Here is a 26,102-nt window from a genome sequence, read left to right as displayed (position 1 = left end):
GTGAGAATATTTGTACTAATCGTTTCTGGTGCGTCCCAAGGCAGCGGACCCGGGAATTGCATACGTGACGCACGTGGTGCCGATCAAAAATCCTTCGTCAAGCATTGCGACTGGGCTAACTCATGATGCCTATCAGCGGTCCTGTCTGATGGAGATGGGAATTCACTCGAGTCCGATATCGACACATCATCCCCACCCTGGACGTGGAACCAACCTGTCACCAATTTGTGCGACATCGTGCAATACCAAGTTGAGTCCATATTCCTGACCTTGGCTCATGGGTGAGTAGATCCCGAGGGAGTCGCTCAGAAAAGATGCTGTCAGATTCGATGCATCCTTATGTGCCCAATCTGTCAGTTGAAATGCAGATCCGATGTTTCGGTCACCAATCCGAACTATTGAAATTCAACGCGTGGTCGCACAACATGGTGTTCACCGACTTGCTTACTTTGGTATTGGCTAGGGGTTGTCAGATTGAGGGGGCCAACCGATGCGGCTGGAGTGAGAGTTGTGGGCAGGCAGGCGTCCCTTATCTTTTAGCCGGAGCCGATTAGACGGAGACGGCTCCCGATCCATCGGGCTGGGACCGGGACAGGGCGCCAAGGGCGCGCCCTGACCAGACTACTGGCGACAGGGAGCAATCAATGACCAGCATATTATGGCGCAAAGTGATGGGTCCATTGGGGTCATTGGTTAGTTATAGGAATCTAAGAGCCCTTAACTTCAAAGGGCCAGACCAGCTCTGACCAGCTCTGGAGTGGGTGACAGAATAAACGGTGCAGCTGGGTATAATAAAATGGAAGCACCCGATATCCCAGTGTCACTTCTGAATGGAGCAGATCTACCTCGGTAGTATCTTACATTCCGACTCTGGTAACTCTTCCATCGTATCTGTTAACGCCAATGTAAAATCCATGCAAATGCCAGGGCCGTACGGCATGATCTCCTTACATTGTATTCCTGCTCATCGTATTCATAACGGTCATATTTGATCAAGATTATCAAGGATCGTCGTCGTACATCTCATCCAGCAGCTCATCCGGCGGGATAGAGCCCGGATGAACCTCGCCACAGTTCTCGCATACCATGGCCATGTCCTCATCTTCGCTGTCGCCGCTGAAATCGAGCATGGTGATCTCTTCCTCCACATCATCCCAAGGCAAGCCACTCACACGATCGAAAAGAACCCAATTACGATTGTCAAGCCGTCCAATGCACTCCGGTACCTTCTTCCATATGGTACGGCACGAAGCATTTTCCGAAAACGGAGGAATACCTTCGTCTTTCGGGGCAGGCGGAAATTCGTCGAAGAAGTTGGGACGGTCATCATGATGGTGATGAGTGATGCCACGACTGGGACGCATGGCCCGGACGACTTTGTAGTGTATGTGGTGCCCGGCGAGAGGTTGCAAGCCATTCTTCTGGGCCACCAAAGTCGGCGCGTGGTCGATTAGGAGGCCATCATCCCTGAGCATGCCGCAGAGCTCGGTACGGGCACGGAAGCCGGTGTCATCAATAGGGAGACCAGCAATGACAAGTTCGTTCAGAGCACAGCCCAGCTGGTGAGCCGCCACGTCATGAAGATGCGTCGGGGGTGACATGAACAAGCCCTCACCGAAGTTGACGAGGTCGATACGCAGCCTTTCGAGGTTAGGGAGCAGTCTCGGGCGAGGCTTGTGGTGTTCAATGGCCGGATCGAACGGCGGCAGCAGGGCTTCGAGGAAGTCAATAAGCTGGTACCAGGCATACGCTCGGAAGCCACGACGGGCGAGGGTGGGCTCCTTGACTCGCTTCTGTACCGGCAGCTTTAAACGCCTCGACTGGGAGGGGTGATATTCCGACGAGAGTCGATGGATGCGACCCTCCTCATCATCATAAAACTGCGCGATGATGCGGAAGCTGACTTGCTTCACCATCTGTCGATACACCAAATCAACGTTGGCAAAGGCCTTCATGGCCTGAACAGACGTGAAGACGAAGGTGTTGTTGGCCCACATCAGCTTCTTGCCTTCGACATAGTAGGTCTTGCAGGTGGCCAGGAAATGGATGGCGATCTGATTACTACGGTTCTGCTCCTCGGTGGTGAGATTCTCCTTCTTGGAACTGCAGAGTGGATCCATGACAGGGTGGCGACTGGTGAGGGCGTACGAGAGGATCTTAAGCATGACCTCAACCGGTAAGTACGGCAGGTCAGAAGAAGCCTGACTGGGAGGATCCTGGAGTTGGCTGTAGGGACCAGCAGGCCAGCGGAGGCCATTCTCACGTAGCAGTCGCTTCAAGGCCAGATTCTCATCTTGGAGGCGCTGGTTCTCAAGTCGAAGCGGTTGATTGAAGTACTCCTCAGATTGATCTGACTGATCGCGACACTCCCACGCGGCGTTCATCATGATTGCGATAGTAATGGTATATCCTTGCCCTTTAAATGATGCAAGGCATTTCGTGGTCGCTCACATGAGGGAATTTAGATGCTGTCCAAGGCTTAGGTGGGTTTTGTTTGAGTTGAGCCTGCATGCATTTGCGCGAGTTGAACTTTGGAAAGTCTCACTGCAGTGAATGAACGGATATTAGGGAACGGATATTAGGCAGGGATCAGGTGATGCCAAATTTGGGCGTGGTCAAGTCGCAATGGCAAGTACGACCTGTGGAAGATACATACGTCGCAGAATGAACGGCGCACTCAAGCTGGGACAATGTGGGGATGGCACGGTATTCGAGTGTACGTTAGGGAGACAGAAATCCCTAAGCTATTCTACCAGCTACACTATTTATTCTGCCCTGTGTTCGCCTCGTAGAATGTTAAGTAACAAAACAGAGGACTGGTGGCACACAGTCCACTGGCGGAGCCCTAGTTACTCCGGGGTAATGTACACTGGTTAGATAGGTAGCATTCTGCCGCTACACCTGACGTAACTTAACTTAGCTCAATCATCACAATCCTCCATGATTAAGTTGCGAGACACGATTTGGTTAGTTAGTGTCAATCAGTCCAAAAGGCAAACTCGCTACAGGAGCACCTAGTTGGATTGGCGAGAAAAGTGTTCTGATATCCCGAATATCTTTCATTATATTACAAGGGTTCGGCAAAGTCGCAAGTTTTGCTGCCACTTTGGCGGGGTAAAGCATTATTGTGTGCCTGGAAGCAACGGTCTCGGCTTCATTCGTCTGGTAGTGACTGTGGGCCCCATGACGCACATACAACTACTCACACCTCATCGTCAATTGCCAGCTAGCAATGCGAATTATTGGAGATTGGGCTAACGTAGCAAGAATACCGCTGAAATTCCCGTTATGGCTACTGGTTGGTTGTTCTGACTTGACGTACGCCAGGATTGCCTTCACAACTCCCGGGCATAGTGCATTGCGGTTGGAATGACAACTTCGACTTCTCATATCTAACACCAGACATGCCGAGTTCCTAATTCAGAACATAACTGTGCTAATTGCTATGTCTCGTTCGCCTGAAGCATTTTTAGCCGCTGTGATCAACATTGGGGATTTGGAATCACTATGATGTCGAGCTACGTCGGCCTGCGTTTGCGAGGTTAGCGGCAGGCTTGACGTCATGATGTCAAAGGCCGTGAAACTCCATCATCCATCAAGCTCAGCTGCAAGTGGCGGCGGTAGTTTATGATGAAATCTTGATCATGGATTCCACAGCCCGAGGAAGGTGTGATCGAGGGGTAAATTGAGGGGCAATTCATCATTGGCGATGCGATTACTTGAAGGCGTTGCTCTAATACGGTCATACCTGCTCACATGCAGTCATTAGGAAAGCCATCCAGAAAGGTACAAGTATCTATGCTCTCCTCTCTTCGATCGAGATTGTGCTTGAAGCCCGAGTCATCTAGTTCAACAACCGCGAAGAATACTCGTGATACCAACCGTATCTAGACTCAACCACTTCATTATTTGTCCACCACTCACGAGAATATTCACAGCTACCAAATACACCATGTCGTCTTTCTCCAACACCGACACTGGTAACAAGACTGCCGATCCATATACAGCTGTTAACAAAGATGAGGCAAGTCTCGATGTCAAGGTCGAGACGCTCACCAACTTCATCACGTCGGCCAAGTTCGGCATGATGACGACGCGTGATCCCAGTTCCGGCAAGCTAATCTCGAGATGCATGGCCCTCGCCGGAAAGGTCAGTCTTGTTTAACTATGGTCCGGCCCTATTGGGGCAGTTAACTAAGACTACTTACAGGAAGCCGGCGGTCTCGACCTCCTCTTCGTCACAAACACAGAGTCCCATAAGACGGACGAGTTGAAGGCCGATTCCCACATCAACATCTCCTTCCTCGATAGTTCGGGACAGTGGGCCTCCATTGCGGGCACTAGCAGCATCGAGACGGGCCATGACCAAGTCAAGAAGCTTTACAGCCCTGCACTCAAGGCGTGGCTCGGAGATCTTGGCGATGGCAAGCACGATGGCTCCGAGAACGATCCCCGGATCGGCGTCATCCGCGTTAAGACCGATTCTGTAACTTACGCCGTCACGGACAAAACTTTCGTTACCCGGGCGGTTGAGGTGGCCAAGGGAGCTGTGACTGGCGAGGTGGCTTCGGTGAACAAATTGAGAGAAATTAGCGAGAGCGAGGTTCAGCAATGGCGTGCGGTACACTAATGGGATTGTGTTGAGGATGATGTTCCATGGCATCTTAGGTATGATGGTTCTTCTCTGAAGATACTATGAATCACCCCCATACCACTATCAACACAACGTTGACAAATTTCCCATATCAGCATTCAATGCCATATGCTCATTCACGATTTGATTTTGGATGCCTAACGTGTCCTGCTGTGTGACGATCAGTTCTCACTCATAATCAGCAGTACCAGTCCAATGATAAGTTTAAAATGTCTTATTTTAATGTGAAATGTGATTGATTCGATAACATTATGCTCAACCACTTATTGTTTGCCATAATACTGTGTCCACAACTTGTCCCAGGTCTCTTTGTTGACGGAGAATTCTCTAGCATAGTCCCTCTCGAGCTCGTGTGCTCTTCGACCCAACAATACCATGCTGTGCAAGGGTGGTCCCAGAGCATCGTCCGTCTCACATAGCTCTTTCAGCGTCCCAGCAACGAATTTCTCATCTCTCCCACCAACTCTTGCAGCGCCAATAGCCAAGCTATCTGGTCCATATACCCCCTGTTTCCGCTCTTCCTCAATCTCCAACATCTGGCTGGCACACTGCCCAACCGTCATGTACCTCGGCGGCTCGTAAATTCTCCTCCCCCGGGCCATATTTTCCAAGCTCTGCTCTTTCACCTTGATGTCCAGCAACACCAACGTATGGAGTCCCACGTCCCGATTCTCCTTTATTCGATCATAAAACGAAGAGGGCCGCCATGTGTCCGTGAAGAACACCATACTGACCGTCTGTCCGAAATTGTACAGTTGCAGGCCCGCCGCGCCAATGCCCGACATGATGCTCGCGTTGGGGATGGTCTTGACGGCGATTCCGAGCTCGCGCGCACGCAGCACAAGGTCGGTGTGCGTCGTCGCGCCGAATGGATCGCCAACTACGCAGAAGGCGACGTCGACTTTGTCTGCTTCGCGCAGGATCTCGTCGCTGTTGGATTCCACCATTTCGCGGTCGGCGACGATGATGGGGCGGCCGTAGTAATTCTCCTATGCGTTCATGGCTTGGATTAGCGGTTAGCCTGCGTGGCCAACTTAGGAGAATCTGGGGAGTGGGCGTGCGATCGAGGCTGCTGTGAGGTGAGTACATACCAGGACGGCCTGGTCGACGAGGAGGATGCTCGTGTAGGCCTCGAGATAGACGCGCGAGGCTTTCTTGACGACCTCGAGGCCTTTGACCGTGATGTCAGTCTCGTCTGCGAGACCTAGCCCCACGAGGTAGAGCATGTTGGCGGTGGGTTCAAAGGGAATTTTTCGAACTGCACGATTCCAGCTGTGGTTGAAGACTGGAGATCAAAAAAGTTTGGAGGGGCAGTCTAGTCTGACGACCCAGGGATCGGGATGGAGGGGTAGCTCCGGCATAAAATTGTACATGAGCTTTGGCCTAAGGTTTTTAGCAAAGAGAGTACTGCACTATTGCTGCAACCTGCACAAAATTCCAGGGTCGTAGAGCTTAAACTGGACCCCTGTCATCTCTGGGTCAGCCTATGTTGATTGAGCTTGTGAACTCAACATCTCATCGGCACCTCGACCGCCAACATAAACACGACATTACCGCCATACCTTCCTCATCCACTCCCTACAACTGTTCATCCCGAAGGAATAGCCAGCGTATCGCCATGGCGACCAAGAACGGCTCAGCCTACGCCGCCCCGGCATCCGACACGTCGTTCCGCAAAGACTGGGACCTCGACGAATACGCAGCGAAAGCCAAAGCGCGTGAATCCGAAGAGAAGGAAGAAAGAAAGGCGCGGTACGAAGCCAAGCTCGCCGGCAAGAAATACTACAAGCCCTCAACAGGCAACGAGAGCCTAACCTCTGCACGTTCGCGCACGACCAACCTTGCGTCACTTGTCGGCACGACACAACTAGTAGGAGCCGGCAACGCAGTGGGCAAGAGGGGCCGCGGTGCCGGAATCTACTGCGATGCCTGCGACCTGACATTCAAGGATAATTTACAATGGGTGGATCACGTCAACAGCCAGCAGCATCTGCAAGCGATTGGGCAGACGGGTTTTGTGAAGAAGGCGAGCGCAGCGGATGTGCACGAGCGGATTGAGGCCATTTGGCAGCAGATGCAAGATGATAAGCGGGCTGCGACGACGAGTTTGCATGATAGGATGGAGATACAGAAGGTAGAGGATGAGAAGGAGCGCGAGGCGAAGCGATTGAAGCGCAAGGCTGCTGAGGAAAAGAGGAGGGTGGAGATGGAGAAGGAGAAGGCGATTAAGACGGAGTATGGTGAGGATGTGCGGATAGAGGGTGAGCATGATGAGGATGATATGATGGCCATGATGGGGTTCGCTGGTGGATTTGGATCGACCAAGAAGTGAGGACTGATGCGGCTACGGGATCTGCCGTCAGCAAGGCGCTGGGACGGAATGACGCCTCGATGCAACTGTGCGACAGTGTAAGAACATCCAATCTAGAAGACCGCTTGTATGCCATTACTGACATCCAAAAGCCATGCTGAATTCCTATCATGCTGTCGAGGATCAATGCAACTGCATCGGCTGAGGAACATGGGAATTGCCCCGCTATCAAAGTTGTTCATAGCCGCAATGGAAGCCAATCCCGACTAGGCCCGGGATATGACAGTGCATATCACTGATGGTCGTCTTCCTAACCGCATGGGGCAAGTCTCGAGCATTCAAATGGGACGTCTGCCTTCATAACAAGCCGCGGGGTTTTTTCTGCACGTCAGGCTTCCCAGCGATTACAGGAATGGAAAGGAGGGACTCCCATGCGGCTGTCCTCGCCGCCAGCATCGACCATTTGTCCGAATACGTTGACCGCAACGAGCGGCGGATAGCGCAGCCGATGACGAATATTAGGGCTGCAATCAGAGTAGCGACTATTGCACCTCCGACTATATTTCTCCCAATGCGCCTACGGCCGATCTATAACCTTTGGGATGCGCTGCGGGACTGGGAGTCGGGTCTGTTTCCATTCTTGCTTTCCCTGTTGTAAATGGGGCCGTGGATGTGGCATTTGGGCTTTCCATCGCCCCGGAGAAAATGGTGGACATTGAAGCAGTCGCTAGGTTGATTTGCATCGAAAGCGAGTGTTGGGCCTCTCCACCTCCCTACATGCTAGCTTTGGGTATAGGCGGTCTCGATACACCCTAGTATAAGATACATCCGGGCGGAGAATTTACCTTCATAATTCCGACCATGCCGCTCTCATTGCAGTCCCCATCCACATCGGAATAGTTAAATATTGTGTCATCACATTGCATGGTATGATTCCATATGGTCAAATTCGACTGCAAGCCATCAGCAATGCTGTCAGTGGGTAAATTTGTACCTAAGTGGGAGGCGGTTAGGTTCGCTGCGTGGGATGGGTCCATTGTATAAAGTAGAGATGGAGTGTATCCTCAGCTTCAAGCGGTTCGCTTGGCCGTTCGTATGCAGCCTGCGCCCCGCTGTGCTTCCCTGGTGAAGAAAAATGGATCGAGTCGCCCTCCTCTGCCGCGATGCTGTCAGGGTGGGAAAGGATTCCGTTGAACCCTACGGTGAATGTCGTGGGGACTATCCCTGCGGCTGTCATCTGATCTGCAAGGTTGGGGTTGGACTCCGCCAAGATGATAATGCCAACCCTGGTCCCGTGTTTAATAATTTTGTTGTTAGTGCTCTCTTATTCTTCTTCTTTCTCCGCCGGATCCGAGCCACAGTCTCGTGTCTTGTGGCTTGGGTCTGGCGTGATTCGGCCAGTAGCCATTCACGAGTTATCGCGATCGTGGTGACTACGTGAAATGGTTAAATGTTTTGGTGTTCAACTTTACATAGGACAACCCAGCATTGCCTGACTATGAAACATGCTACCAAGTTGTCTGCGTGTCGGAGTTAGTGTTATTCATGGGCAGTTCAACCCCTTACTTCATAGTCTCTTCATTTCGACTGCTCGAGTACGTAACTCAAACCTCGGGGTTAATATACTCATTGTAGTTGTTATTATATGCAGGCCTTACATCATTCTCACCTGCAAAGGATGAAATTCAATCACTATACCACCTATGACGTAAGTCGTATACAAATGCCCCACTATACCAAACCCTTCGCCTTCAACGCCAATTGTTCAATCAATACATTTGTCAGCTGCCCAATTACAACCTGACATCCTGACAACCATCACCAAAATGACAGCACCACAGAAGGAAATCACGATAATAGGCGGTGGCATCATCGGTTGTAGCACGGCCTACTTCCTCACCCGGCACGCTTTTTACTCAGCAGCCACGCATCGCATCACCCTCCTCGAGGCATCATCAAGCAATGCAGGTGGTCGCACTAAGGACAGTATCACTGACCCGGCTACACTGGCCGATCCTGCAACTGCTTCGAAGCGCAACCCAGCGCACGACGGCATCGCAGGCGGCGCGAGCGGCAAGGCTGGCGGTCTGCTTGCCCTCTGGGCTTTCCCCCAAAACATCGTGCCCTTGAGTTTCAAGCTGCATCAAGAACTTGCGAAGGAGCATGACGGGGAGAAGCGATGGGGTTATCGACGGTGTTGGGCTAGCCAGGTGGATTGCAAGGCGCGAGTTCCTCCTGGTTTGGGAGCTGGATATGCACAAGCAGGCGGTGTACCAACAGCAACAGCGGGAGCGCATGCGGAACCGTCAAAGGGCTTGCATAAAGATCACAAGATGGACTCCAAAGCACTACGGAAGCTAGGCGCGCCCGACGACTTGGACTGGCTCGACACGGTGCACTCACTCCGCGGTTACGACAATATGGGCACCCCCGACGACACTGCGCAAGTGCACCCCGAGCTATTCACACGAAGCATGGCGCAGCTCGCCGAGGAAGCGGGGGTCACCATCATCACGGGCGCAAGAGTTACATCTATCAACAAGGACACCGACGGCAAGTCTATACGAAGTGTGACTTACGAAAAAGACGGCCAAGAGAAAACTCTCCCAACGACGGACTGCATCGTTGCCGCCGGCCCCTGGACTTCGCGTCTACTACCCCAGATCCCCGTCACCTCCTCCCGCGCCCACAGCGTCGTCATCAAATCCCCTCATCCCTTGTCGGCGTACGCGCTGTTCACAGCTATTTCACTCCCTGCTGGATTTCCCACCCCGACGGCAAGCAAGGCGCGGGGCGCAGCCGCGGCCCACGCTGTTCCGCTGAAGAGAGGACAGTCGGTAGAGCCGGAGATTTATGCGAGGCCTGACGGGACGGCGTATGCGTGTGGGCCGACTGACGATACGGTGCCATTGCCCTTGACGAATGCCGAGGTGGAGGTTGGTGAGGCGAGGTGTGATGATATCATTTACCAGGTGAGCGGGATCAGCGATGAGTTGGGGAGAGATGGACAGGTGCTGGCGAAGCAGGCGTGCTACCTACCGCAGGGAGGTCCGTTCATTGGGGAGGTTGGTGGGGTGAAAGGTTTGGTGGTTGCAGCTGGGCATACTTGCTGGGGTATACAGAATGCGCCTGGCACGGGAAAGCTTGTGAGTGAACTCGTCTTGGAGGGGAGGACGAAGAGTGCGAAGTTAGGAAGTTGTGATCCGTCTAGGTTTATGTGATTGGAGTGGTTGGGAGGCAGTTAGGGAGCAGTCAATGGTGAACTTGTGAACCTGCAATTACTCATCAATCAGACAGATGGGTGGAATGGCTAACTTAAAGGTATACATTGGGGGATTCTTAACAAAGTAGTATTAATTGTTCCAGGGAGTCATTTACAGTATACCCTCTTACAACCACCCCTTGATTTCATACAGCTTTGGTCACCGGCGTTTCAACATGAGGCCCCCTTACCGTTGCACACCAAACTCGGGTAATTTTTGTTGCTGAGATGCGTTCTTCAGGATCCACAACATCAAACCGCAATGAATACCAAGTGTCAACTGCTCCCGAAGCTAGTGATATTACTGGACTAGCTTCCTAACGGCGTCAATTTGAGGGGTTGCGAATGCAACTTGCATCTCACACCACAACCCCCGTCGGCGCTACTGAGTTGCCGAGGCATGCCGTATCCTGGCTCTTTTCCTTCGAAGATAGGAGTGAGAATATGCACTCTTTGAGCACCAGATTTCTTATGGATTAGGGTTTTTGCAGATGTAAACTGCAATTGCACGTAATAATGGAAGTATCCGGCAATAGTACATGATAGTCATTCGCAACTCATGCTCTTGGTTATTGGTTTCACAGAAACATTGACCCCTCAAGGTCATGTCTTGATAGGTGTGACTTCTCCTGTATCCCGTTGCATAATGTGGGGTGACTAGCTAGTCCGATTGTTCAGAGAGAGGGTGGGGTCGAGGAACTCATCTATGTCACCGCTGGATCTAACACTTAATGACGAGGTGCCCACCCGTAACCTAAATATATCAACAGTGGGAATAACTTTATGTGCTTCCAATCCTACCAACCTACCTTTGGAAACCGCAACTGAATCCGGCACCTCTGTCGTGGGGCTCCGCTGTCCGCTGTCCGCTGATACCTCCTAACGCTCGAGCAGAAATCTACTAAACACTTCGTGGTCACCCGTGTGTGTCTTATCGCAACTGACTTTTCTCACCTGGGTTGTGCCGAGTTGGCTGGCAGGAAACTACGCCATCATGGCTCTAGGTACGTAGTTGTCGTTACATCGTCAGTTAGCATGCTTGTCCCTCCTCCTGGTTAAGGCTTATACCCCCTAGCAGCAGTGGCTGGCGGTCTTGCTGCGGCTGCGTACCTCGACGGAAAGTACCAGCTTCGAAGAGACCTGTCGATCGTCAAAAGGGTCAAAGGGGCTGAGCATCGGTATAACCAAGTTGGTAAGACACCTGAGATAACAATGCCCAGTCGCAATGCTCATCATAACTAGTCAAGCAAGACAGAATATCGGCCTGGTACAACTTTGCTGAGGTATGCCAGCGCCATTCCCATGAGCAAGCTATCTGGTCACGCGCAGGTAACTGGACGTTCGGGGAGCTGCATGACCAAACGACTAGGTATGCGCAATGGCTCTTGGAAGTCGGCATCCGGCCCGGCGACCTCGTCGGTCTGTATCTTTTCAACAGCGCCGAGTTCATTATGCTCGTGTTTGCGTGCCACTGCATCGGTGCCGCTCCGGCTTTGTTTAACTACAACCTCGAGGGCAAGGCTTTGATTCATTGTTTGGATGTCTGCGAGTCTAAAGTTTTGATTGTAGACTCGGACGCTGGCTGCCAAGCGAGGATAGCGGGGGTCAGAGAGTACTTTGAATCCAAGGGGACCATCACGGTCACGCTGGATGAGAGTCTCAAACAGGATGTTTCAGCTCGGCCGGCCGTGGTACCAGAGGACACATGGCGCAACGGCGTGCAAGGGGATTTTCCCTTCTGTCTGATATTCACCAGCGGAACCACAGGCATGCCAAAAGGTTGTCCCTTCAATCTCGACCGCATGCACCGATTAGGGCAAGTCTTTTCTCCCCTTGTGCTCCTCCTAACTCACGCAATCTCAATCCTAGTGTCATTCTAACCCGACTCCCCAGAAACCACCTCGAACCCCCTTTCAACTGCAAACCCGGCGTCGACTGCTGGTACAACTCCATGCCGCTCTATCACGGCACGGGTCTTATATCTATCGCCGCCATGCTTTTGACCGGTGTTTCCGTCGCCTTTGCCCCGCGCTTCTCCGTCTCGGGCTTCTGGCCCGATATCCACGACTCGGGAGCCACCGCGTTTATCTACGTCGGCGAGACAGTGCGGTACCTGCTCAATGCCCCTTCGCACCCGTTGGAACGGAAGCACAAGCTGCGTCTTGCGTACGGGAATGGACTCCGGCCCGATGTATGGACGAAGTTCCAGACCCGGTTTGGCGTGCCTGAGGTAGCGGAGTTTTTCAACTCGAGCGAGGGGGTATTCGGCCTGATGGTATGGGATAGGGGACCGTACCTGCAAGGCTGCGTGGGGCATCATGGGGGACTGATGAGGATGTTCCTGAGGAATAGATTCGTGCCTGTCTTGATTGACCATGACACGGGGGATATTTGGCGGGATGTCAATACGGGATTCGCGAAGCGGATGGACTATGATGAAGGGGGTGAGATTCTGGTTGCAGTGCCGGATCGAAAGGCGTTTGGAGGGTATTGGAAGAATGACCAGGCAACTAACAAGAAGTTCGTTACCGATGTCTTCAAGAAGGGGGATCTATACTACCGCAGTGGTGATGCCCTGCGTCGGTCAGGGGATGGGCATTGGTACTTCATGGATCGACTCGGTGATACATTCCGGTGGAAGTCGGAGAACGTTTCGACCGCTGAAGTTTCCGAGGCCCTGGGAAGGTTTCCAGGTATTGCTGAGGCGAATGTTTATGGCGTTACGGTGCCTAATCACGAGGGCAGAGCTGGATGTGCCGCTATACACTTGGACCCCAAGGCGGGGGTCACGGCAGAGTCACTCGACTATAGCGAGCTTCTCCAGTTCGCACGGAAGGAGCTGCCTGGATATGCCGTGCCAATCTTCCTACGGATAGTCAAGGAGAGCTCGCATATTCATAATCATAAGCAAAATAAGGTCTTGCTAAGGAAGGAGGGGGTTGATCCAGATTCAGTGGGAGTGGAAGACCCGACGGGGAAGGGGGATGTGCTTTTGTGGTTGTCTCCGAAAGGTAGGGAAAAGTATGTGCCATTTGAAAGAAGTGACTGGGAGGCTTTGGGACGGGCGGAAGCTAGGTTGTAAGGGACTATTCTGTTGGATCATGTGAGCGTGTTGTACATCCAGAGTGTTTGAATAAGCCAGGGCTCAACAGACCGTATACTGAGCACAGTTGTAACTAAAATTGCAGGCTGAAGATGTAGCTAATCAGGTTTATTACCGCTAACATTAATCGAACCATTCACGAAACCAGATATAAATTTGCCCGCTCCCGCTGAATCGGGCCTGAAGTCGCTTGCTTCAGCAAGGAGATCTTACAGGCCTTAACGTAGTCCACGGTCCAGTTGCACACTTTGGCAGACCTTATACGACAATGTATAAGTTAATTCAACCACAACGCCTATCATCAATTGAAACTACTCAGAATCTTTATCTTCAGACGTCTCTACATCATTTCCACAAGTGCGCACATTATGTCCGGGCTCCCCGCAGATTCTACAGCGCCGTACACGCGCAATTCGCCGCCTCGTACGACCACCAATTTGACGAAATTCGTCATGTAACTGCCCATCAACCTCTCGTTGAGACTGTAGGTCCTGTCTAGCTTGTATACGAAGTGACCCTACACTCTGTAGCTGTTCTTTCTTCGCACGGCGACGTCGACTTAAGGTCTCATTTGCCTTTCGAAGTCATTCGACCTCGCCTTCTAAAAGGGCAAGCCGATGCATAACCTTCGTTGTACCTCGCGCAATCTGATCTATTCCAGCAAAAATTGACCTTGGTGAGCTATTTTGATGTCGTACAATCCTATTTTTCACATAATCGGTTTGTGATTGGGCTTCAGTTGGGTTGTTCGGAGTCTTTGATTCCCAAGGGACGGGGAGACCAGCCGAGCTACCCGGAGGTGTTGGCGTATGTAATTTCACATCGAGCTGTGATATGACATAATCTGCATCGTACGGAACTATTCCTACCCCTCGGAAACCTCCTTGGATATTTGAAACCGTGAAAGTTGCGTTGTACGCATTTAAAAACGCCGGTAAAAAGTCTTCTTTCGAGATATGACTTATATGTGCTCGCATGAGATCTTCGATTTCTTTTCCGTACGCTCTTTTTAACCCGCGAAAACAACCAGCATCAAGAGGCTGGAGCTTATGCGACGAATGAGGAGGCATACAAAGCGTGACGATATTGTTAGCTTTGCAATATACCTCGAAATCGGTCGAGTGATGGCTTTCGTGACCGTCGAGGATCAATAGGCGATGAGTACCTTTCGTACGAGACTTGGTGTGATGATCGAAGTGTTTTATCCAATCTTCGCCTCTATCGTTCGTAGTCCAGCCATTTTTAGTAACTGCGATAACCAAATCAGGCGGTAATGGGCTGTTTTCGTACCATGACGAGAGGTGGGTTTTGCCGGCGAAAATGATGTACGGAGGGAGGGCATAACCGGACGACCCAACGCCTTGAATAACTGTAACCCATTCCCAATTTCCTTGCTGGGCTGCTCTAGGCCTTCCGCGCCGATCAGAAGTCGTCACGACCATTTCGGACGAGATTTGGCCCATCACAAAACCGGTCTCGTCGAAGTTGTAGATATCCTCCTTCTGGATCGCGTATTTCACAATTGTATTCCGTACCAGGTCAAACCACGCGCGATACGCGTCGGGGTCTTCGCAGAGGGCTCTCTGATAGTCTATCATTCGATTTAAACGCGTCCGGAGGTCTGGTTGTCGTCTTACGAAGCTCGAGGCCCAGTTGACGCCGACGCGTCCCGCGTCGCGACTTCGAAGTAATCGGTTGGCCATATCTTCAACACCACTCAATCGGGGAGGAAATGCTCGCGAATCTAGGTCGGTTATATGTCGTACGATTGCCTCTTCTTTGGAAGGAGTCAACTTTTGCGTTGGTGATCGCGTAATCGCTCGAGCGGTTTTACCGTCGCGTCGATACGCAAGGGTTCTAAAAGGTACGTTATAAATCTGACCAGCGCGACGTACACTTAATTTTAGATCAGATTGAAGCGCATGTAATGCTAGAATCATATCACTTTAATTCCAAGAACCAACCATAGTTATGTGGTGAAAAACCGCAGGTCAAAGTGGTAGCGTACGAAAATCTGCCGAAGTGTGCAATTGGACCGTGGACTACGTTATTCAGACCATCTTTCGTATTTTTTGCCAAATATAACCACAGGATAGGCTCAGTGAGCACTTTTTTCTTCGCGGATCTGTTCCCTGTATGACGACGACATCATACTCTTTATGTATACGCTGATGACTTCACCAGCAGCGTATGTCAAGCGCGTAGTAACCCTCGGAGCATCTTGTTTTGCGAGTCGTTTGAGATCTTTGGCAAACCCAGGCATATCAAGCCGGTGGTAGTCATATTCCTTGTATAATCCGTGGTTAGGGGGATCTGCAAATGTCACAATGCCCTTATGTCCGTAACCTTTGATGGCGGTTTGCATTGGTGCTGTTCCGAATATTTGGTTTCGGCCACCTTTACGTACCGCAAAGGACGAAGGATCTTGGAACTTTTACTAATAGTTTAACTATCTCTAAGTTATACCCACGCATATAAGCCCCTATTTTATTCAATAAATCTTGCTTCAATCGGTTCTCCTTTCCCGTTCTAGTCTCGTCCGTATGGTATAAATCGTGTCATTTGTAACTTCGTCTAATACTACAACGCCGACATTCTCATTATCTTCCTTTGAATTTGTCTGGATCAGAACAGATTTTCCATTCTCGACGTCCTGTATAGTCTGCAGGCAATGTGTTGGATTGTGGGCAAAAGGTCTTGCATTGAAGGTGTCATGATCTCTGGACAGTCCTGGACGAAGTGGACGGCGGCCATAAGGGCCTTACATAGACAGGAATGAACGATGCCTGTCCCACAGGACTTGTGTGGTTCGATGGGTGGTGGTCATATTGGCCCATAACGTACGGTGCGTAGCCATATGTCCTTCCAAGACTGGCAGTCTTGATGTAGTAGCTTTGAAGGTCCAACACAATGTTTCTGGATGAATCTCTCGTCTGTGCATATTTCGTATGTTTTCTCACACTCCCTGCGGGGTTTGGTTGACGGCCTATCGATCGAAACCGCGACCATGAATTTCGCCGAATTTTCAATCTCTTATTTATTAGCATCATGCAAAGTCTTGTAATGAACACCCGCAAGCCATCAGGTTCATCATTGCCAATATAAGCCATAGTGACTAGTATGCACAAGGAGAAGATGCAGAATGCATGCTAGGCCAGCCCACCGATGGGCGACAACTGGATGTTTCCTGTCATCTTATTTTGTCCCGCTGAGTGATGTGATCGGCTGGGCCAGTATATAGTTGTAAACAAGGCAGGACCTTGTAGCATCCGTTGGATGTGGTCGCAAATCGTATCGGACTTCCGGCTCTTCAACATCCTTATTACTGACATAACCCCTGGTCTGCTGAAACATCAATAGGGTTTGAGCTTCATTTACAAAAGTTTTCCTTGAGTCAGTATCTCTCGAATAGGGAAAAACGCCGCTTATCGCTCGTACTTACGGCTTTGATGGCCACCTTCATTCGTTGCACTATTTAGAGTTGGATATAGACTACATCAAATATAACTATGCCATTTTCTTTTGGTATAGTTGAAGTCCAATACATCGCGAAATGGCCGCAGCCGGAAAATGAGGATGAGCGAGAACCGGATAACATAGACTGGCATCCACCAACCGGCGATACGTCTTTCCCAATCGAATCCGGAGGAATCTCTTGCGTAAAACTATGGCTCATACTCGCCTGACGAGACGATTTTGATAATGAGACTTAGCGCAGCCACAGCCAGCATAAAGCAAACAAAGCAATTCCGGGCTACGAGTTGATTTGTATTTACATTACTCAGCTATAGAAATACAAACCACACATTATACTTGGGTTGTTAATTTGCTTCGCAAATATTTGCGAAGTCTACCTTCAGGCCGGAATAAACCCTTCGGGACCAACTTTGGCGCTAACTAGGAGAGCCCCGTTGCTGTCCTACTTCAATTGAATTATATATAGCCTGTGGAAGTGGCTGCCTCAGGTCATGGTAAGTTACACTTCGGGTACTGGTACTCAGGGCCCCTGTGCGACTTGGGCCTTTCCACCTGTACTTCCCTTCTACAACTTCGTATGTAGCCAGAATGCCAGTATCGTTGTAATCTCACATAGCCACTGTACAGCCACGTAGCCACACATCAGCGATAATCCATATTGTGGGGCATCGGAGAAGCTATATCCACAATGGATAATAGCCCCAAGCATTTCGAGATAGCGCGACTGGGTCAAGCCACGCAGAGAAAGACAAAATGAATGAATAATTCTCTATCTTAATCCAATTGACCGGACACACGTGCAATGTATTTGTAAGCCATGCTCTGGAAAAGCAGCCCTCCGGTGGAGATTACATTTTTAAGCGACTCAGCCGATGTAACGGCTCTACTGTACGCTAGCTGCAATTCTCTAGGAAATGGCCGGCTGGCGGAGGATCTAGCGGAGAATACGCTACTCGGAGTTTTAGCCGCTTGGACGGCCGTATTATATGTACGTGTAACTGCAAATAATCGACGTTAGGCTACGTACCCCGTAACAACAGCTAATACTACTAGCCCTATAAGCCCCAATAACTTCATAATGCTACACTCACACCGTATGTGAGCAGATTGGACTTGTTTTATATCAGTAGAACCGCCGAATCAAGGGCTTTGAGCTAGGAAAAATACGCGTGTGAACTATATCGGCTTGCAGGTCGCAAGGGGCTATAGCGGCCGGTACGTTTGAACACCCCAGTTCGGGCTGAGCCCCACTTGCAATTGTCTGAACCATAGATTGATACTGATCAGGGTCAACTTCATTTTACCCTTTTTCTGTAGCGAAATTAAGGGCTAACGTCAGTAGCAGTTAATCCAGCGCCTTCTGCCGATGTAGACGAGCCCAAGAACGGCCGAAGACCTTGGAGTTTCACGGACTCTTGAGTACAAATAAACCGAACCAAATCGGATTTGCAAATCTATGGCCAGGGTATATTTGGATTGCTTTTCTTGGATTTGGTTCTATTGGTTTGCCAAGCCGGTGATTCATGTTCGGCGATGGCACAGGGAAACGTCGTCATACATAACCCGGTTCATCCTTTGCGGGTCTCCGAATATATCCGACCTCGAATCAATGGTCTCCTGCTAAACAGTAAAGGGCAATATGCATCTCCAGCCATGAAATAGGCCAGCACTTCTGTACCAATGGCTACCGCTGGCTGGACAGTGCGATGGCTATTTCACTAGATAATACTTTTGGGAGGTGAACGTGCTGAAGAAAGCGATGGTGCTGGCGGCGGCGTCGATGGCGATGTTGGTTACTCTATTGTGGTTGAATGAAGCTAAATTTAGTTAGACATTGAGTTTGATGTTTTATAGTATTTCCCAAGCTTAAGAACAACTTGCCAGATGCAATATAAGCAGCACAGTGGTCAAGTTGGACAATATGGGCCCTGTGGGCCATGTGGGTCCTATACTTGCCACTATCGCCACCTAGAACGGCGACCATCCCCACATACCTCTATTACGAGAAATGTGGCAAGGATAGAACATTCCCTACTTATCTATATGCTTCTACAACTTGTCTGAATTAATCAGCAAGTCTACCATTCATTGACTATATAAGAACCCTTTTGTTTCCATACATAGACCCTCGAAGAGAGGACCAGAGTTAGCTACAATACAGACAGGTTAGGCATATGTGCCCTCCTTTTGCTCCTTCAACGGGAACATCAAATCCAAGTGGTCATGTAACAGGTTTATTCTTCATGACCGTGACGTGCGCCCCAAAGAAGAGCTAAATATCCACCCTGAGGCACGTTCATAATGTAGAGCTTATGGATGTGATTGTCGTGAAGTCGTCATGACACCCGGACTAAAATCTGTAGATCGTATGGATTCATGTTTGTAGTGATCATGCCCACAACCTTATCTGGTACGACGGCAACGAGGAGAGAGTTGCTAGAAGGGGAGGTGGTCGATTGCATCACTGTTTTTTCTTGTTGTAGTGATGGGCATAACATTTGCAGAAGAACCCTCTCGTTAAGGATGTTACTATCGAGAACGCTGGTGCTCTTCTGCAGGGTGATGCGTGCACCTAGGGGGGAGGATGCTATAATGCAGCAGTGCGCAACGCTATAGTATCTAATTGAATGGGATTCACCTAACCAGTGGGTCCCCCTACCTTTTCGTATCACAGAGGTGGGAAGGTACGGCTTGGTACAGGGCTACAAAACCCCGCCTCAAACCAGAAGTAACCATCATAGAGAAAGAAAAAAAAAACATCTTTTTTTGGCCTTCATATAAATCTCACAGGGGTTCCGGCTGGATCAATTTGATGACAGTGTGGCGATAAGGCGACTGGCCGCATAAGAAACTCGGGATCGGTTTATAGGTATTACCTCTTCCAGACCACAGAATTCAAAGTACTAGGGATCTTGTGGACACCTTTTTTTGGAGTATCAATACCGCTTCAGATTCTAGTGGCGATCTAGTAACAGTTAAGCTTCGCACAAGTGTTGCTTAGTTGTTAATTATGAGAAAACGAACTCCCTATCCGTAGCATAGATATATAAAGATAAAAATGTAGGCACAGAGAGTTATACCCACAAATACAAACGAAATTGTACTAATTGAACCTGAAAGAAACCACGCAGTATTATTTTTACCAAAACAGCCCCCTTTTTATTCAAATCCTGGTGGGAACTACATTGATATATAAAATGTCGGATTCCGAGTGTTTGGTGCTGTATTGGTACTGCGGAGGTGCGTGGGGAAGAACTGCCCAATTACCCCCTGGGGGTCTCTAGATACACTGGTTTGTGCCTGGTTACCTTGTTCCACTCTATACCCGAGGCCACACTTGCCCACATAGGTAAGAACGTTTAATATACTCTTAGCAGGACATGTTTGCTACAAGGATTGAGTGCAGGGCAACTATATTTATTATATCCTGGGAGTGATCTCAGTAATAGCACTAATCGCTGGCTGAATCATTTGCCAAGAGAATACAGCGGTAAATGTGATGAACTGGGTCCTAGACTTCGAGCGACCCTGGCGTACACATGGAACCCAGGCTGCGTGAAGTGTCTCAGTTGCACGAGAGGTCGGTTCTTACTGTCGGCCCCAGAATAGCATAGAGTTTGCATCCTGGAGGAGACGGGAGAAGGTATTCCCCAGATGTCGACCATACAAGGAAGTATACTGTTGTGTCAAGGGATAAATATATATTGGGATGCCGAGATACAGTTAGTCATGTGAAAGGTTATGGTTTTGAGGCCGAACCCTCGCAATCGGCCTGAAGGTCTTAACAAGATAGTAGGTTCGCTGCATGGCCCGTTGGATGGTCTGTTGAACGGCCTGCATGATTATGCCATAATAACGTGGCCGTCAAGGTCATATTTGCAGTCTATTTAACCGTAGGTAGTCCCCTTAGCACAATCTTCGTACTGCAACCCAATCCATCATTTCTAAAAATCCACGGTCAGATCAGGAGTAAGTTCGAGAGGACTTCCCAGCTCACTGCTTCCTCGTCTCAGGAGTTCAACAATCATGACGTATGGTGATGATGGATGATGCCAAGCTACATGTATATAGCGACATTTAATCTTCCAGTCCCTATCGACGACTGCCCGCTACTCTATCTTATCGAGACACTCAGCTATTGGGATTAGAGTTGGGAAAAGGGATTGCAGAAAATAAAGTTAAGCAGGAATAGCCAATACTTTTCTTGTGAGTCGCTCCATATTGGTTTATTGACTGTGCTGCCCATACTTACATCTTCAGCAATCTGGAGGCCGCGGCCTTCAAGTTGGCGTAAATGTCCAAGCACTTGCCAAACTCTGGAATCAGCTTTACCTCCACTGAGCTTCTGACTTGGTTGAGTTTAGCTCCCGTCCCGAATAAGCGACTCTGTATCCACTGCGTGTTGCAAGCAGGCCAGGATAGCCCCGTGTGGACATTTCATGCGCTGGGGCTTGGCAATTCCCGAAACGCTAACATGGTACCACTTGTATCAGAAGATCACCAGGAGTAGGTGCGGCAATGCCCGTGCTGGCAGGCTGTAACGAAGGCAGCCAAGCAGCGGTGAGTCGGCGAATCATCAGTGGTCGGTCAATCCAATCTTTTTTGCGGAGGATTGGAGAAACCCAAGGGGATGTTATGCTTCTGCTGTCAGCCCTATGCCAGACGGTCTAGACGGTCTTGCCTGTCTGCATGATTGGAGTTGATGAGATGGGAATCCACTCTCGAACACGAGGTGAAGCTGATTGGCTCATACCCGATGTTACCATTTCTCTTTTTGCTGTACCTGATCTACCTGGATCGGGTTGGTGCCGGTCAGGGAACACTAGTCATGACTATCCGTATGATTGGGTCTTTTTTCTACCAGCATTGCGGGTATCGCTTCGATGGACCTGGCCCTGTTATATCGGCTACGCCAACTTGCGCGCAGCAGTTTGCCCAGCCATGCCCGCTCCCTTGTTCACCACACTCGTTTTACCAACTCCATCTCCAGTTTCCCGTCACTCGTTCTATTCACTCATTCGTCGCGCTGGCCGCGTCCTTTACAACCATCTATATCAGCCGAATTTACCTTGTTCTTAGCCTGACATCACCTTAAACCATCGTTCGATAAGGCTTTTCCAGGGGATTTCACGGGCTCTACGCCCTCTCAAGCTCTTTACCTCCCCCCCCCTCTCCCCTCATCCGAGCACATCGTTCTCTGCTGTGAAGACAAACACGGCACAGACAGCACTTCCAACCCACGATATGGAATGGCAGCCGATATCCAGCGCCCTCGAGACCCCGCCGCCTAGGCCAACCAACTCCGACGAAACAAGGCCACCTAATTTTGACGAAACGAGGGCGCCACCACCGGGAACGAATTACGATGAGAAGATGCCGCTTCCCAGAGACCCCAGAGATGATGCAGACAACGCAACTTACTCCTCGGCGGTTACTGGGACTAGCACATATTCAGGTTACGCCCCGGTGCCGAACAGGGTATACTCCGGAGAAGGCATTGAAACATTGATGGCGGACATTGAGAGAGACGCTGGAGTCAGCTTCGAGCGTGGATATGGGGTTGGCCCCGCGACAGGCACTGGCACTCACTTGAATGTAGGGTATGGAACCAACATGAGCGGAGGCTACGGAACGAACATAAGCGGAGGATACGGAGCTGTTACGGACAACACAGGACTCAGTGTCAACCAAGGAACCGGAACCGGAATTTACCAATCCCAAATAGCGTCCAGCACCGAAAGGGGATTTGGAGCCAGCCTTGAAACGGGAACAGGAACATATCGATCAGCTATACCGCCTCCCGCCCCCTCGCCCATGTTTTCACCAGCGCCTGCTTACATCCTCGTCAGCGCCACCGGTGAGCAACAACCTTTGTACACGAGAGACTCTCCAGCGGCGAGGTACAACCAAGACACAGCATCGATCCGAAGCTACCGCCCCATCAAGACCGATCACTGGCCCATGCCACCGCCCAAAGAACACAAGAGGATATGGGGCCTGTCGCGGGAAACCTTTGTAGCCGTCATGGCAGGCCTAGCCGTCTTTGTCATAGGTCTGCTAGCCACCGTTCTCGCCGTCACCCTCGGATCCTGGGGATCTTCAAGCACTTCATCAACTGTCAGCACGGGCGTCCTAAGCGACTCCAAACTAGCCGCTCTCAATTGGACCGACTATTCAGGTGTTGACCACACCGCCGTTGCCTACCAGCACAAATCCAACGCCATCATGATCTCGACGCGGAATTCGCTCACAGGAATATGGACCAATGTAAACGTCACCGAGAGCGTCATGAACGCCACTAAGTCGACCGGTCTGGACGTACTTCCCGGCACGCCGCTCGCTTACGCGACTAACAAAGGGCTGTGGAACTTGTACTACCTGACATCGGACAACGCGGTCGCAGAGCTCTACTCGACCAACCCCTTGACGGGCCAGTGGCTGATGGGTGAATTTGGCGCCAGGACGGGAGCTCAAGCAGTCGCTGGCTCCCGTCTCGGTGCTGTCTGGCAAAGCTGCCAGAACTGTTCCAACTCGCTTCTCGTCATTTGGCAGAAAGAAAACGGCCAAGTTCAGCTAGCCAACTACACCAATATGGCCTGGGAGCTTAGAGATGTCATTGCAGAGTCTGCTCCGCCGGGGACTGGCATGGCCATTTCGGCGTTTACGGACAGCAGGGGAACAGGCGAGTTCGGGACCGACACGAATTCGCTGCGGGCTTACGTCGCGGATGGGTCGAATTTGATGGAAAATCAGAACGGCCCCGACACAGATTTCACGTGGGACCTTGGAAACTCTGGTATGTTGAAGACCTATTTGTTGACACTTTAGTTCATGCTTCACCCTTATACAGAATGCTGACTTGACCGTTATTTCAGCCCAGCCAATCAGCTCCGGACTCTCGGTAACCCCCTGTCCCGAAGTGGTGTCCATTACGTATGGCGAGAACGGCTGGGACAACAATCTCGTCACCTACCTTTCCGCCGACGGTGACCTGGTCTCGAACATATGGCGCGGCAGCGCGTGGGACGTCCAAGCACCAGTACTGGCAGGCGCGCCGGAAGGTGTCGACACCTTCTCGTCGATAGCGACCACGCAGCAGATGAGGACGTTTGCGCTGGCCAATGGTGTGATCCACGAGTACACCACCACGGCGGCGAATCCGTTTACTTGGTTGTGGGTGGGAAAGGTGGTGACGGAGGATTGAAAGTCTCGGTCTAGATCCCATGGACTGAGGAACTGAGAGCAGTAATTTACCGGTGATGATATACAGAGATGATTGTAATTGTGAAACTAAAGGGACGGGCTTATTCTTTTCTATACTATTTAGCCTGCCACGAGTCCAAGAATTGAAAACGTTCAAATCACTCAGGCCGCTTCAGCGTTGGATAGACATCTCTCTTTACAGTCACGGTTCGCCTGGCGAGAAACTGGCCAGACGTTGGTAGGACAGGGGCTGCCAATGGCGATATATTTCCAAGTCAGCGCAGTCCAGCAAGATCGAAACAAATCTACGTGACTAGTTCGAAATTGGCGTGGCCATCGATCATGGCGCCGAATTGCCGTGAGAGGTTGTCCAAGGGATCAGGGGCAAATGCAACTCAACACAAGATATTTCCTACACACAGCACTCACAGTGACTTTGACTGTCGCTCCGATCGAAAACTTGGAAGTTCTTCACGCTTGGCGATCTACTAGTTGGGGTTCAGGGATTGGGGAAACGAAGGCATGCATCTCCGCACAGCGCTATCTTCGTCGGAACCTATAACAATCTGATTGTTGTCCACCTACAAGCAACAATTTGGAAAACTTAGCATTTTGATTACTGAAATGTCCTCGAAAATAGTAACAGCTACCGAGCCTATCCCCAGGACGCTCAAGGGAGGCTCAATACTCAATGCCGCCAGCATAGACGGCGGTAGGCCGAAGCGACGTCATGCGATTCCCCGCCCGGCGACCAAAGACATCGAGCGGAGGTGGCAACTCGAACAGATGGCCGGCGCATTTCGCATATTCGCCAAGATGGGTTTCGCGGATGGCGCAAGTGGACACATCAGTCTGAGAGGTTGCCCCCCTTTCCACATTCCAATCTACCTGAGTCTCAAATCCTCATGCCGAACGTATGGCTGACATCGACCAGATCCCGTCCAGCCCCACACCTTCTGGATCAATCCCTATGGCGTCCACTTCGCCCTCCTCACCGTCTCTGACATGGTCCACGTCGATGAGGAAGGCCAGCGCATCGGCGGCAACGATCAGCTCGTTAACGCAGCCGGCTTTGTCATCCACGCTGCCATCCACAAGCGTCGTCCCGACATCCACGCCGTTTGTCACATGCACAGCCCTTATGGAAGGGCCTGGTCAACCTTCGGTCGGCCGATCGACATGCTTAACCAGGATAGCTGCATGTTCTACGAAGACCTGGCCGTGTACGCCAATTTCGGGGGCGTGGTCTTGGCGAGGGAGGAAGGAGGAAGATTGGCGGATGCGTTGGGGCCGAGGAAGAAGAACTTGATTCTGCAAAATCATGGATTACTGACTTGCGGTGGGACGGTGGCGGAGGCCGCGGCTTTCTTTATTGCGTTGGAGAGGGCTTGTCAGGCTCAGTTGTTGGTGGAGGCGGCTGTTGCACCGGATGGCAGTCAGTTGAAGAAGAGGGTGGTCAGTCATGAGGAGGCGGTGTACACGAAGGAGGGGACGGGCACGCCGGAGATTATGTACATGCAGTTTGAGCCTGAGTATCGTTTGGTCTTGAGGGAGACAGGTGGGGATTTCTTGTCGTAAACAACTTTGGCGGGATTGATGGCCATGTTGATCTTGATATAACTGGAGTGCGAGGTGGTATGATTGAGAAGGAAAGGCTTGAACAGGTATGGCAGCTGCAAATAAGACGGTTAGAATATTAGGCGGATTGATGGCTGCCATACACATCGAACGCATGCAGCTGCGGTCTTTGGGGAGTTTCGCAAGAGTGGACTCCTCTTTGAAAAAGTTGAGCATTGTGAAGCATCAGAAATATGGAGAGCAATTACTCCGCAATTTTCTATTGTGTTGTGTTGCAATGAATAGATGCCCAGGGTCCCTTCTGGACATCATCCTAGACAACACCATTGTGCCCATCGTCCAGAAGCCGTGAGACCTGCCATTGAAGACTTGCATATATCCACACTTAATACTAAGGTCTTTCACAGGACATCGTGAACTCACCTCAGTCATCTGCCTTTGCCAAATGCCCAATCAACAAGACGCTTGATTCATGTCTCCTTGTATTTCGCACCTCACAACTACAATTATGCCT

General features: G+C 50.7%; 8 protein-coding genes across 8 annotated transcripts; 6 read left to right on the top strand and 2 right to left on the bottom strand.

Annotated features, from left to right (window-relative positions):
- Window positions 1-1,001: 1,001 nt before the first annotated feature.
- On the bottom strand, window positions 1,002-2,384 carry BCR38DRAFT_353677 (uncharacterized protein; the record flags this gene model as incomplete). Its single annotated transcript, XM_040856806.1, has 1 exon — window positions 1,002-2,384. The coding sequence occupies one exon, from the start codon at window positions 2,382-2,384 to the stop codon at window positions 1,002-1,004; it is 1,383 nt and encodes a 460-aa protein (XP_040711087.1).
- A 1,568-nt stretch (window positions 2,385-3,952) lies between these two features.
- Window positions 3,953-4,630, top strand: BCR38DRAFT_353308 (uncharacterized protein; the record flags this gene model as incomplete). Its single annotated transcript, XM_040856770.1, has 2 exons — window positions 3,953-4,150; window positions 4,211-4,630. The coding sequence occupies 2 exons, from the start codon at window positions 3,953-3,955 to the stop codon at window positions 4,628-4,630; spliced, it is 618 nt and encodes a 205-aa protein (XP_040711086.1).
- Window positions 4,631-4,865: 235 nt separating this feature from the next.
- BCR38DRAFT_447856 (diphthine synthase) lies at window positions 4,866-5,943 on the bottom strand. The gene is made up of 2 exons (XM_040861182.1): window positions 5,746-5,943; window positions 4,866-5,643 (listed from the first exon to the last, which is right to left on the bottom strand). The coding sequence occupies exons 1-2, from the start codon at window positions 5,878-5,880 to the stop codon at window positions 4,918-4,920; spliced, it is 861 nt and encodes a 286-aa protein (XP_040711085.1). The 5' UTR covers window positions 5,881-5,943; the 3' UTR covers window positions 4,866-4,917.
- Window positions 5,944-6,137: 194 nt separating this feature from the next.
- On the top strand, window positions 6,138-7,089 carry BCR38DRAFT_447855 (uncharacterized protein; the record flags this gene model as incomplete). The annotated part of the gene is made up of 1 exon (XM_040861181.1): window positions 6,138-7,089. One exon carries the CDS (start codon window positions 6,141-6,143, stop codon window positions 6,984-6,986), a length of 846 nt encoding a protein of 281 aa, XP_040711084.1. The 3' UTR covers window positions 6,987-7,089.
- Window positions 7,090-8,791: 1,702 nt separating this feature from the next.
- On the top strand, window positions 8,792-10,186 carry BCR38DRAFT_353505 (FAD dependent oxidoreductase; the record flags this gene model as incomplete). Its single annotated transcript, XM_040856791.1, has 2 exons — window positions 8,792-8,936; window positions 9,027-10,186. 2 exons carry the CDS (start codon window positions 8,792-8,794, stop codon window positions 10,184-10,186), a joined length of 1,305 nt encoding a protein of 434 aa, XP_040711083.1.
- A 762-nt stretch (window positions 10,187-10,948) lies between these two features.
- On the top strand, window positions 10,949-13,478 carry BCR38DRAFT_400446 (fatty-acyl-CoA synthase). The gene is made up of 5 exons (XM_040857741.1): window positions 10,949-11,071; window positions 11,122-11,231; window positions 11,303-11,419; window positions 11,470-12,097; window positions 12,121-13,478. Exons 2-5 carry the CDS (start codon window positions 11,222-11,224, stop codon window positions 13,307-13,309), a joined length of 1,944 nt encoding a protein of 647 aa, XP_040711082.1. The 5' UTR covers window positions 10,949-11,071; window positions 11,122-11,221; the 3' UTR covers window positions 13,310-13,478.
- A 9,290-nt stretch (window positions 13,479-22,768) lies between these two features.
- Window positions 22,769-24,011, top strand: BCR38DRAFT_353481 (uncharacterized protein; the record flags this gene model as incomplete). Its single annotated transcript, XM_040856789.1, has 2 exons — window positions 22,769-23,603; window positions 23,683-24,011. The coding sequence occupies 2 exons, from the start codon at window positions 22,769-22,771 to the stop codon at window positions 24,009-24,011; spliced, it is 1,164 nt and encodes a 387-aa protein (XP_040711081.1).
- A 341-nt stretch (window positions 24,012-24,352) lies between these two features.
- BCR38DRAFT_460903 (class II aldolase/adducin N-terminal) lies at window positions 24,353-25,588 on the top strand (the record flags this gene model as incomplete). The annotated part of the gene is made up of 3 exons (XM_040862470.1): window positions 24,353-24,368; window positions 24,651-24,869; window positions 24,945-25,588. The coding sequence occupies 3 exons, from the start codon at window positions 24,353-24,355 to the stop codon at window positions 25,586-25,588; spliced, it is 879 nt and encodes a 292-aa protein (XP_040711080.1).
- Window positions 25,589-26,102: the final 514 nt, after the last annotated feature.

Source organism: Pseudomassariella vexata (assembly GCF_002105095.1).
Source record: "Pseudomassariella vexata strain CBS 129021 chromosome Unknown BCR38scaffold_17, whole genome shotgun sequence".
NCBI classification, from domain to species: domain Eukaryota; kingdom Fungi; phylum Ascomycota; class Sordariomycetes; order Amphisphaeriales; family Pseudomassariaceae; genus Pseudomassariella; species Pseudomassariella vexata.
The sequence above is the reverse complement of the archived record's forward strand: the minus strand, read 5'-3'. Positions and strand labels throughout refer to the sequence as shown.

Excerpts from the sequence above, each read along its gene's own strand:
- BCR38DRAFT_447856 (XM_040861182.1), bottom strand. The coding sequence starts at position 5,880 with ATGCTCTACCTCGTGGGGCTAGGTCTCGCAGACGAGACTGACATCACG. Across the intron at positions 5,644-5,745 it reads TCGTCGACCAGGCCGTCCTG|GAGAATTACTACGGCCGCCC; the intron begins GTATGTACTCAC and ends ATGAACGCATAG.
- BCR38DRAFT_400446 (XM_040857741.1), top strand. Across the intron at positions 11,420-11,469 it reads GCATCGGTATAACCAAGTTG|TCAAGCAAGACAGAATATCG; the intron begins GTAAGACACCTG and ends CATCATAACTAG.